This window comes from Pantherophis guttatus, chromosome 4, assembly GCF_059756535.1.
Source record: "Pantherophis guttatus breed Tessera chromosome 4, ASM5975653v1, whole genome shotgun sequence".
NCBI classification, from domain to species: domain Eukaryota; kingdom Metazoa; phylum Chordata; class Lepidosauria; order Squamata; family Colubridae; genus Pantherophis; species Pantherophis guttatus.
In genome coordinates, this window is record NC_142066.1 from 128691116 (window position 1) to 128704344 (window position 13229).

General features: G+C 33.1%; 1 protein-coding gene across 6 annotated transcripts in view; it reads left to right on the forward strand.

Annotated features, from left to right (window-relative positions):
* Positions 1 to 13229, forward strand: part of SLC25A13 (solute carrier family 25 member 13) — a 153612-nt gene that overhangs the window by 104868 nt on the left and 35515 nt on the right. For all 6 annotated transcript variants that reach the window (XR_015734049.1, XM_034402107.3, XM_087892760.1 and 3 more), the window contains 2 exons: positions 7169 to 7221; positions 7937 to 8017. Coding sequence is in view for 5 of the 6 variants with exons in the window: in XM_034402107.3 (XP_034257998.2) it covers positions 7169 to 7221; positions 7937 to 8017 (134 nt within the window). In the remaining variant the exon portion in view is untranslated. The remainder of the gene's footprint in view (positions 1 to 7168; positions 7222 to 7936; positions 8018 to 13229) is intronic.

The window sequence follows — 13229 nt, forward strand, 5'->3', positions numbered from 1 at the left end:
ACACATTTGAAGTCCTCTGATGTTAATAATAGCTTCCCCTTAACATATTTCTACAGTACATATAGCAATGGTGATCAAGAGGTCAACATTGTAGTTTGAGAAAAAACATAATAAATCATCCTTAGTAATCATGAGTTGGTACATCAGTTGTATTGCCTATCTTTTTCTTGTAGTGAAGGACCCAAGTTATATATAAAGTTATTTTGATCATGCCAAAAAGCAGTGTCATTGTTCAATTTTTTAGTGTCTTGATGAATGAGTTGCAAGCAGTTTCATTTTTGACCATATAACTACCAGTAGATGAAGAGATGGATCTGAAATCACAAAGACAAAGTATGCCAAAGCCACCAATGCTGTAGCAGATTTAGTAAATCCCTAGAAGGAGCATTTATTTTATCTCAATTCTGGAAATATGATAATCATTGGAATTATAATTTAAAAAGAGAATAAGCAGCAAGGAGGAAAATGTTAAAATGCAAGTGAGTCTGACAATCAATGTATGTAAACTTTGTCTCAAAGGAATATCAGGAAGAATCTAGTCTCAAAATGTATTGTTTATTTTTTTATTTGACTAATAAAATAAGTTTTAAGGGGATTTTATTGTTGCATGCTTTTTAACTTGTGTTCGCCGCCCTGAGTCTTTTGGGAGAAAGGTGGCATATAAATACATTAAACAATAGATAGATAGATAGATAGATAGATAGATAGATAGATAGATAGATAGATAGATAGATAATAAAAAGCTCTTAGAGTGATTGGTTTAAATAGATCACTGTCCCTGAAGTAACTTCTACTGTTTAGCAAATAAATTATATACTTTTTAAAATGTTGTTTTATTTATTTAATAATCAAATTTATATGGCACCTATATTATAAAAAGATACTCTAGGCCAGTGGATCTCAACCTTCCTAATGCCATGACCCTTTAATACAGTTTCTCATGTTGTGGTGACCCCCAACCATAAAATTATTCCTAAAACCATTGAAAATATGTGTTTTCGGATGGTTTTAGGTGACCCCTGTGAAAGGGTCATTCGACCCCCAAAGGGGTCCCGACCCACAGGTTGAGAACCACTGCTCTAGGCAGTGTACAATAATCCAATAAATGTGTAAACAGTCCAATAAAGTACAAAACCCGTCACTACCGGTTCGCTTGTGGGCGGGCGGGCACACGCATGCATCACTTCTGCAGAAGCATCCTAGTGGGTGGACGGAGCCTCCTGCCACCGCTGCTATTGGTTGACCCGTCCCAGGGCAAACTGGTAGCAACACACCACTGAAGTACACCTTTATTTATTAAATTTATATGCCAGCCATCTTACTGTCAAGCAATTCTAGGCACCTTACAATATCATAAAACCAAACATGAAAAATATTAAACATATTAAAATGAACAAAGATTAAATTTAAAACCAGAATACAGTGGGTTGGGGGGCATGGATCTTCCTAGACCATTAATCATTTCCACTATAGCCAATTGGTACAGCTAAGTTTTGAGATTCTTATGGCAGAGTCAAAAGGGTGGAGGCAGATTTTACCTCAACAAACATGATGATCCAGAGGGTGGAAAGCATGGTAGAAAAGGCCCTTCTTCTGGACTCTGCCAACCAGAATTCCTTGATTGACATGGTCTGCAACATGCCCTTTCTTCTGTCACCAGTTCGATAGGCCAATCCTGTTAGGGGTGAGATGCTTTCTTAGGTACCTTGACTCATCCATTAACATCATTAATGCAGATGATATGCTATTTGTTTTAATAAAACCTTAACAGGTTTTCTTTCTGTTTTTTTTTTAGTAAAAGTTATTCATTTTCCATGCTTTAAAAGCAATAATTTTGGATTAAATCTAATTGATTACATGTAAAGTATAGGTTTTATTTTCCTAATTCAAAACTTGTTCCCAGGCTTGCTATGTTACCTTCCCTATAAGTTTCAACATTGATATTTTGGGGTGTTATTTCTTATTTTAACATAGCTCACTGTTGTTAAAAATTTAAAGAGTGTGAAGCCATATTGTAACAATATTGTTACTGCGACCAGTTTTATTTTCCAGTCATTTTACCTGTTTTTAAGCACTGGATGTGCCTAGGGTTGAACATTAGATTTTATGATGCAAAACATCTGCTCTATTGCCAAGTTACAGCTGCTTCTGTCTGGCAAATGTTTCATTTCCAACCACCCTCCCCTCAATTATTTTGCTTTTCTTCTACTTTTGATAATTTCTGAGCACATGATATAGAATGCCAGAATAATGTTGTGTTTTAAAATCTTCTGCCTCTGATTTTGGTTGATTGCTATAGTGCTAATCGAAAAACTGAACACATGTACACACATTTTTTTAAAAAAGTAGAATTCACATTTAACATCATAAATGTATTAAATTCATGTGAACACTATTACCCTGTATATATGCATTTCTAAGTTTGCACATTTTCGTTGGCCGTAGAATTTTTTCAGGCTATTATTTTAAAACCTGCATTTATAGCATTGTCATTTACTTGCAATTAAAAATTAGTTTTAAAACATTATGATAATAAATGAAACAAACTTATATTGTACTAGAAAATTCTTCAATGTTTGCCCCTTATATTCTTATGAATTATATTAATCCAAGAAGTTGTTCAAATGCGGGGCATTTTATGCTAATTTTCCTTTTTATCCATGCATGAGAAATTTTGAAAATTGTTCTGAATTTTATCCAACCTGCTATTCTATATATGAAATGCAAAAATGTTGAACAGGAATTCTAGATTGTAAAAAAAGGATTTCTTTGGACAAGCCTGTACTCCAAATATAAATACTTCGATCTAACTAAGCATGTCTTTGGAATGATTAATTTTTATTTACCACAACATAGTACACAGGTTTCAAATTGTCTCTCTTTGATGAGCATGAATTATACCATCTTGTGGATCTTAGGCTATTTAAAAAGAAAAAAAAATCTGGGCCCTGTTGAATGAAAGAAGGAACAAGTTATTCCATACACAATTAATGCAATTGAGGCATCCATATCGAGATCCTCAACATGTTTAAGAATCAGTCCTTAATAGAGGAGCTGCCAAGGATTTGCCACATCATTTCATATTATCTATCCACATCTCTTCTTCATTATAGAGTTTAATCTGGCTTGCATCATATTCAGCATAATTCTGTTAGATGCAGAAACATCATTTTTATCAACTGTGTTTAATAAGCTATAAAACTACAAAATTATGAAACATCAGCAATCTCTCTAGTATTGTTATTCTAATAGCAGACACTTTGTTATTTTCTCAAGCATTTCAAGCATGTTAGCCTATAAATTCTTGACTTTTTTCTTAAGATAAGTCTCATTAAGTAACAGAACATATAAGCCTGAGCAGATACAAAAATGTATACCTAATAATTTCTTTTATACACTCTATATGAGAGTGAGTGTGTGTGTGTGTGTGTGTGTGTGTGTGTGTGTGTGTGTGTGTGTAATAAAATTTAGTATATTTTACTCTGGCCCTGAAAACAACTCTGGAAGGTCAAAAAAAGTGGTATATAGGTCTTTCTAGATACATAAATATATCTGGCGGAAGGAATGCTTTGATACCCAAATCGGCTTATATTAAGCAAAACCATAAATCTATTTTGCCTCTTTATGGCTGATGAAAGTATTGGAAATAGCCAGCTTGACCATCAAACTAAGAAATAAGATAAAGCATCCCCAGTGGAAGCTGTCCAACTTCTGTTTGATTTGATCTTTGAGTCTACTGAATTCATAGTCAATAGACAATCTCTGGTTGTATTTCTATTAGGTTCAAGCTTTTTATCCTGCTTTTCACAACTGGATCAAGTGATAGATTGCTTATCAACCTATCAGATAATTGGTTCCATTCTTAAATAGTTGATGTTTCTACTCTTTCAAAGATTTTTAAAATTCAATTAGAATTAATATAATTAATATAATTTAAATCCAAAGTTCTTTATTCTGCATTTGAGATTATAATAAAGAGATCTTGATCTTTTTTTCATAGACATCCTTTCCTGTTCTTGAGGAGTGCTATCCTTCAGTTTTTCCTTCTTAGGGAAAACATTCATGCTCCTGTCAAATTCAGTAGGACTTAATTTATAGTCCTCAATCATCCCTGTTCCTCTTCCTGAATATAATACAGGTGGTCTTAAATTTTGGTATACAGAAATGGATATAATACTTGAGGAAGGGATTAAAGGAATAAAGCATTAATTCCTGTGATTTGGAAACTATACCTCTGTTGATGCAATTAAAATTGTTTACTTTTTTTTAGGTATTTCACACTCCTAACTCATATTCATTTAGAAATCAACTACAAAGTATTTTTAAGTACTACTACCAAGCCAGGTATCACCTATGTATTTCATTTTAATTTTTAAGTGCATAACTTTCCATTTCTCTCTTTCTAAATCTTTTGCTTTCAGTCTGTTTCATTGATTTAATGAGATTGTTCTGGTTCTTATTTCTGTCTTCTAGAATATTAAGTGTCTTATCCAAATTTGTGTCATCTGCAGCACTTTCTCTTTTCCCAAGTTATTAATAGAAGCTTTTTAAGAATACAGAATCCATCTCTCAATACCTCTCTATTCCAAGTCTAATTCTAGAATGTTAGTATCTATATGTCAGATTGACTGATCACTAGTTCACCATATCTGTTTCCTTCCTTTTTTATTTATATTTATTGAGCATTTGCATACAGAAATCAAATCTGAAGGTGAAAGAAAAAAGAAAAAAAAAGAAACAGGTGCAAGAAAGGAAAGAAACTAAAGTTATGAAATACCCTAACAGAAAGTTCCAATCTTCTCTCCAGCAGATAATTATAATCTTATAGTCCTCCTTCCCTTTTAAATACTATACAAATCCCTTCAACCTGTCACTTTGTCCACATATTTTTCAGTCCTCAAAACGCATGAATCATGTAATTTGTTTTATTCTTTTCAAATCTCTAGATAGGTAGTCCTTGATTTATAACCACTTGTTTAATGTCTATTCAAAGTTACATCACTGAAAAAAGTGATTTATGACTATTTTTCATACTTAACACCTTTGCAGTATCACAAAGGCCACATGATCAAAATTCAGATGCATGGCAACTGGTTCATATTTAGCGTGGTTGCAGTATCCCAGGACCATGTGGTCACATTATGTGGCCTACTGACAAGCAAAGTCAATGGGGAAGCCAGATTCACTTAGTATCCGTGATACAAACTTAACAAATGCAATGACTCACTTAACAACTGAAAGCAAAAAAGGTTGTAAAATGCGGTAAAATTCACCTAACTATTATCTTGCTTAGCAACAGAAATTTTGGGCTCCATTGTGGTGGTAGGTCGAGGACTATCTGTATAAAGTTTTCAGTCTTACAAAAAATATTGTTTTCTTTTGCTTTCCCCATTTTTCGGTCATTTGCTTTGTTTCAGTAATTCACATTTTTTATTATTTGTCCAGAATTTCTTAAAAGTAATAAATAAAATTTTGACCAGATAATTTAGTATCCTATGATGCAATTATGACTCAGGAGATTTTAACTCAAAAGTCATAGACAATCCCTGGCTATGTTTCTATTAGGTTCAAAGTTTTCATCCTTCTTTTCACAATTGTTATTTTTACAAAAGACAAAGACAAAACATGAGCGGAGTAGTTCTGAATTATTAATGGTTTTCCAGTTGTTTTGGGCAAAGCAATTTCCTATCTTTTTCACATGATCCTTATAAAAGCAGATTCTTAGGACTGAGCGGAGGGTTCATGGCTACCAACCCAGATCCACCCTTAAAAACTGGCCAGATGTGACATTTTGTTTTTCTACACAAGAGACTGCATTTCAGTGCACACTTCTTTGAGAATAAAGTCCACTGAATTTAGTGGGATATTGTAGAAGATGTGCATATTGGTAATAACTATCAAGTAGCATCTGCATGTAATTTCACTCACTGTAGCAAAAATAGATAATCTAATCTCTCTAGTATTTTGTACTGTCAGCTTCCATCAGCTCTAACTGTTACATGTTAGGTTTCCATGTGGAAATCTGGAGACCATCAGGTTGCCTGCATCTTAGAAGTTGATAAATGAAAAGCTATCACAAAAATGAGGTCGGATTTTGGAAGTATGGCTTCCTTTTACACAACTTGTATTCCACAGCACTTATAAAAACAAATTATAATCGCTACTTTAGTATTAATTTTTGTCTTTTTGAAATGTTATCAGCTGTCCTTAGTATTCATTATAATAGAAAGGCAGAACATAATTCAAATAAATAAATAAATGCCACAATGCAAGTTGCACCAGTACTGCTCGGATCTGTTTTGTGTATATTTTTATGTAGTTGTGAAAGAGGAGAGTAAGTATAAGAGAAGAAGGCTGAAGTAAGAAATTCAGAAAATTCAGATTCTTAACTATAGAAGCAAAGAGTAACTATCTTTGGCAATCATTCTATCTATCTGGGTTCCAAGTAATAACCCCAAAGCAATAAATACTGAGGCCTAGAGTTTCCTCAAAGCATAATTTTATTTGGGATATCATATTGGCACAGCTGATGAAAACCCAACTTTAAAGGACCTAAGATTGTCCCCACGCAAATCAAAGCTCAAAGTTCTTATTGTCCAGGTCACATATCCATCACATAGTCCAATCAGGTCGTGGTCTCAACTCCAGCTGGCTTTGAGCCATGCCCTTCCAACACCTGGTAGAGCGTCCTTGGCTCTCACGAGAAAGAATGTTATTTTGGTTACACATCCCCCAGCTATCTCTACCCCCACACACACTTACGTTCCCACAGCTTCACCTGGCCTTGCTGTGGCAGCCCTGAAGATGCTCCCAAAAAATGGCTTCAGGGCTGACACCTACTTTGCTCTCCTGGTTTTGGAGATATGGGTAAGAAGAACTAATAACAGTATTTTTATAAGAGTCCAAACAAAACTAAGTAAAACATAAGAGTTTTTTTCAATTACTTTTATAATTTTCTCATATTTCTAAGTATATATAATTATTGTTTGAATCAAAGCAATGCTGAATTGTGTGTGTAAAGGGTATTTTATGTAGTATCCACACAGATAATCTTGCTAAACATAATAATTGAAAATTGCTCTTAAGATGCCATTCCCCTTAAGAAGCAAAATTAATAACAATTTATTTCTTGATCAACTTAACTGCTATATTTTTTTATATTTTATAGGTCTTCTGCCACAGCTCCTGGGGGTAGCTCCAGAAAAAGCCATAAAGCTTACTGTAAGTTCAGAGTAAAACATTGAGTCATTCTTAATATATTATTTTCAATTTCCAGTAGAAAGAGTTATTTTGGTTATATGCTTAAAGTATGCATCAGAATATTTTGTTTGGGCAAAACTATACTTGTACAATATGTTGGTTACATGTTTGTGATTTAGTTTCTTTTGATTCTTTTGAAAGATTATTTGAGAATCTTTCATGTGGCAATTTCAGATTAAAAGTTTGATTCAGGACCTTTACATTCTTCTTTTAAAAAAGCAGAACACTTTATTGCTACTTTTTACTTTATTGCCCATTTAACTAGAATATTGCAGAAAAAGATACTTGTTAAGACATTAATTAACTTGCCAATAAACAGCAGTTCAAATATTAAACTGTAATAGCTTAAAATAAAATTTCTTTTTAATATTTTAATTCTACAAAATAGTTCTACAAAAATATATTTGTAGAAAGCATTAATTCAGACTGACTAGTAGTATGTTTTCTGAAGTATAATTCAGAAATGTGTGGATGTAAAGCTTAATTTTTTTTAATGTATAAACACCTTCTAATATTTGAATTCTTCTTGTGCTATACATCTGTTCCAAGGTGAATAAAACCCACCCAAGGACGCATACACACACTATTGCTGATGAACTTAAAATTTATACTTGAAAATGTATATTGACACCTTAAATTTAAAAGTTTATATATGTTTATTTTAATTGTTTTTAAGGTAAACGATTTTGTGAGAGACAAATTTATGCAAAGGGATGGTTCTGTCCCTTTTCCAGCAGAAATTCTTGCTGGGGGCTGCGTAAGTATTCTGTTTCTCTTTCACCAGGATGTTAAAGAAAAATTATAATTCCACAAACCTTAGGATTTAATTCGAACTTTATAAATAATCAAGCTGTTCTTAAATTAATAAGCTAATGGCAGCAATTTAATATTGGAAGGGAGAACAGTTTTCGTGTTTTTAAAACCTGTGGCTTAATAATTATTTTGTGTTGGAGGATTGCTTGGCATTTTGAAGTCTAAATTGTTATAGATATAGTTACTTACCATTGTATTCATCTAAAAGCTGGTTTAAGACCCACTTCCATTATAATATTTATCTTGTTACTTTTCTTCCCCTTCTTGCCATTTTTCATTCATACTCTTAAGTTTTTATTGTCTAAATGTGACTTGCTAAATGCCACAAACTACAGAAATAACCTTGCTGTTCTATCATTGATAGTTTTTATAATATTAATTTAAGCACTTCATATATTTCTAATGTAAAGTATAGCTAAAATGTTTTATACACGTTCTGCTTTGTTTTCATAGTAAAGTACACTCATAAAGTGTACTTTAAAAAACAACTAGTCGTTCATTCTGTGAATGCAATATTTCTGCTGATCAGTTTTGCCATGGCAGTTCCTGTAATGATAACATGCAATATTGGGGGGAGGGGTGTTTATTTTTATTTTGTTGGAGCAATTATAAATCCATTTTGCATGAAATGAACTCTTGTTAGAGGTAATAACAGACAGAGTGCTGTTCATTTAACTCACTTTGATCAGTGGGTAGGAAAGAGCTGGTGGAGCTCCAAGCTCACTGGTAAATTTCGGCTGTCATGAGAACGATGAGGTCATTTTTAAAAATCAGTTAAATTCCTGCTGAGAACAATGTAGAAATACAAAACCAATTGTACCAAACTCTCTCTTAATAATAACAGAGAAATTTGTACATTCTTTCTTCCAAAAAGCATACTACATAGGTAATTGTACAACTGTATTTATTCAGTGTTATGTAAATAGGAGACACCTAGTTGCTTTTTACAATTCACCCTAGATAAAGAGATGCTCTGTTTGATCAGTGACCTGTCATGTACTGCCAGATAGCTTACCTGCTCTGTAACTGAAGAAGTATTTAAGGGACGGGTATTTTAAAGTTTTTAAAAGTTTTTTTAAATTATAGACTTTTCAATTTATAAGCGGAATTAATTAAAATAAAATAAAAAAACTAAATGTTGTAAAATAAAAATTATCAAATTAAACCCAAATAACATTAAAATATTATTACAGTATATTATTTTTATGTACATTACCTTCATTGTGGTAGCTTGTCCACTGGGGTTATTTTTCCTAAAGCAATGTTATGTATTCTGATCTATGTAAGTTATGTCCGGAAGAAGAGCAATCTCTTTGAAAACCATGTTTACTAGAACTCTCTGCTGGCATTTTCCTCTAAAATTAATTATGTGATTCTTCATAATTTCCTGGCAGTATATGTTTGATGGCAAACAGCCCAAGACTTCCTTTGAACTGAAGTGTTTAAATAAAGATCAGTGCCAGGTAGATAGGATGAGGCTTGTGTTGTCTCCCTATGGGTGGTCTTGTTTCATTATGTGTTGGTATCTTTTTCAAAGCTGGATGCACAGAATTGAGATAGCTAGATCCTGCATAATGTATGTCTTTCTGCTTGTTCTAAATTAGTTTCCCCAATCTGATGGCATACAGATATGCTATACGCCAGGTTTCATAATTTCCCATGAACAAAGCTTGTGTCCATGCTATTGAGTTGCAAAAAATGCAGGGCACCAGGTTAGGAAAGGCTGTTGTAAGACAAGTTTAAGAAATGCACTTGATGATTGGTCTGTATATAGAGAACCTAATCTTGGTGAAGGAATCCTTGTTTTAGAAAAGTTATTGCAGAGGTATGTGTCATGTGTTCTTTTAGAAGGGAGGGTGAGGATATGTTTTTATTAAATTTCCTTAATATTTTTTAAAAATCCTAGATAAGATGAAATGATTATTATGATCATGAACATGATCATGATATGGTGGTTGTGGTTTGAATTCTTTCGTTAAGGTTAAAATTTTGTCATCCTAAAGAAAGGAAGATAAATAATAATAATAGTGTATTCTGTTCTGGTTAACTTTAATCTAAAGTGAAAGATAAATGAGACTGTAATTATTGAACTCAATTTGATGCAGGAGGGACATAGTTTTGGGTTCAATAGTTGCAGGTGACCATAGAAAGACATAGATACAACCTCCATCATCTTTCTTAAAATTGCCACTAAATTTTAATGTGGCAGAAACAAGAAATCACTAAATACGTAAAAGGAAGGTCATAATAACTTAATTAAATTTAAACCAAATTTTCATTTTTATCTTTGCTTTTACCACTTTTTCATCGTAGCCACATCTAATCTAGTCTAGAAGAATTGTATGCCCAAAGGCTAAAAGATAGTTACTTAATTTATAGTAATTCTTTAAATACCTATTCAGAATAATCTCTTCTGAATTTGGTCTAGGTTTATGCCTGCAAAATTTGAGTTTTAATATTTTGTTTTATCCTTAGATTATTATGTTTTAAGGATATTATTATTGTTGGTCACATAGTCAGTCAAATGTTTAGAATAATTTGGCATTTTTATCCACCTACCAAGGATTTGGGATAGGCAATGTTGTTTGTAGTGTTAAAAGTTTAATTGCAAATGTAAGCTTTTGCAAATAAAGTTGGCCTTTGCAATTGACTGTTGATGATTTTGTCAGTGTCAATGGTGTTAATCTTTGTGTATTTGTGATAGGTAAAGAGCTTTTCTTCTAGTAGTCCTGCAGCTTCTGGTTCTGGTTGCTCTGCAAACTTTCTGAGTTCTGAAGCTCATTTATTAACAGATGTCCAAGAACTCCAACACTTAGCATGTCCTTGCTTACCTGGGTAACAATTGATCTGGTATGGATAAATTATGATCTTCAAATTATGTCTCACCATATTGTTTATGGGAGACACTCAGATGAAAACTGCCCAGTGTAGTTGAACATGTGGCATAACTTTCATCTTCCTCAGGGCAGGCAAGCTCTAAAAGGACTTCAAGATGGTACCTCACTGAGCTAGGAAGAAAAGAATGCCCAACAATGTGAAATCACAATTCTTTAGCTGGAGTTGGTCTTCATATACATCAGGTTCTTTCCAATAGTTTAGTACATTATAATATATTGGTGCAGCATATGTTTAGATCGAACTTTTGTGGCCTTTTGTCAAATGGAACCATCAAATATTTTTTTTTTTTGTATGGTACCCAGTGTGCTGCTAGCCATTGGGATCACCATGGTTAATTTCGGCCATAATGCAATTTTGGTATTTTTGTTATCTTTTTCAGTTCTTCTATTCTACTATCCACTGCTATCCAGTAGTGAAATCCACTTACGTTTGCTATCAGTTTGCAAATGTGAGCGTGCGCACCTCCTCCTCAGCATATGCGCAGAGCCTTCTGAGCATGCGCAGAGGGTCAAAAATGAACATGATGATGTCCGAGTGGGTGTGCGGAGCATTTATTGACATTTGAATCATTGGGGACCTCACCTTGCAGTAATATGTACTACGGAGAATTAGTACACATTATTGACTTTTGCACTCACAACCACAAAACTGCTTGTTTCATTGAAGAAGTTACCTACAGTTTCATAAACTATTTCCTTCATTAGAAAACTGGAGAGGTTTTGTATCATAACTCTACAATACTAATGCAGGTGATAGCATGTTCCAGTTTTCCTTCTGTCCTCTCCTCCCCCCCCCCCCAGCCCAGATCCCCCTGAATCTTAAAATATCATTTTGGTATAGCAGGTTGATTATCGAGCAAATTACTTTATTGAATCTGTGTTCTAAATTGTTTCTTATCTTTAAGGTTATTAAAAAATAATTGCTGTGCATTAAAGTTTTATTTAGTATACTAAGTTTTAAACTGCTTTGTAACCTGCTTAAATCATTAAACATCTGATAAATTGATCTGGATTTTCTGTAAATTCTTTGGAACTTCTAACATGAGATTCCTAATTTTCTTCTATCAGAGTTTTTAGGCTATCTAAAGTTTTGGCATGAGAAAGTGTGTATGTGTGTGAGGGGGAGGGGAATTTACAGTTTTAAGCTTTACTTTTGTATTTTTACAACTCTCTGTTCAGAATTGATTTGATGTTATAATTGCATTGCCTGATTTAAATGCAGCTATTCTTTATCTGTGGTGTAAATAAATGGATTGGGTGATAGTGAAATTCCTGATGGAATTGCCTCTCTTGAAATATCTTTGGTTTTAGGAGGCAAATTATACTCTAATATGAAATTCTTGGGAATTTTTAAGGAACTGAAGGCCAATCTGTTTAGGAATGTTGTGAAAGGAATTGGGAATCAACACAGTAATTACTCTTACATCTGAATCTATTATCTAAATAGCTATATATAACCTCCCTGGAGATTTGCCACTTCATTTCATCAACTTCAGCTTTGGACCACTGTTAAAGAGCAGAAGCCCCTCAGGATAAGTTGAGATTCCATTTAATTATGTCATAGTGGTCAAGTAGGTAAAGAAAGACCCAGTGATAAAGCACACAGTTTATAGGTGTAAGTTTAAAATTCCATTATGTCTCCAGCAATTGTTCAACAGATAGATGAAAAATAAAAGTGAAAATCAATATCTTAAATTCTATGCTGCCTGGCTATCTTGTATATGAACTTCTTCAATGAAAAAAAAATCCTTTTCATAGCAGATTTTTTAAAACTCAAGACATCTATGTATGGAGGTTTGGAAAGAAACATTTTCCTTGGTTAAACTACTTGTGAACAGAACAGAAATATCTAATAATACAAAATGTTTCAATCTAGTCTTATACCTGGACAGAGGTATATAGTTATAATTGCTGAAGTTTTTGTAAATAACAGGCACAACCTATAATGTTATGTCTCCAGCAATTGTTCAACAGATAGACGAAAAATAAAAGTGAAAACCAATATCTTAAGTTCTGTGTTGCCTGGCTATCTTGTATATGAACTTTTTTCAATTAAAAAAAGTCCCATTCATAGCAGATAAATTAAAAATAATCCTGTATTATGTATGATATTTCTATCATGTTGAAACTGCAAACAACATTTCTATATAATATCATGTAAGAAGCACTACAGAATAATATGTTGCGTACACCTATTTATCCAATACTGCTTCCACATGGCCATTTATGTGGAATTGCCATGTTTTGTGAGTACATGGT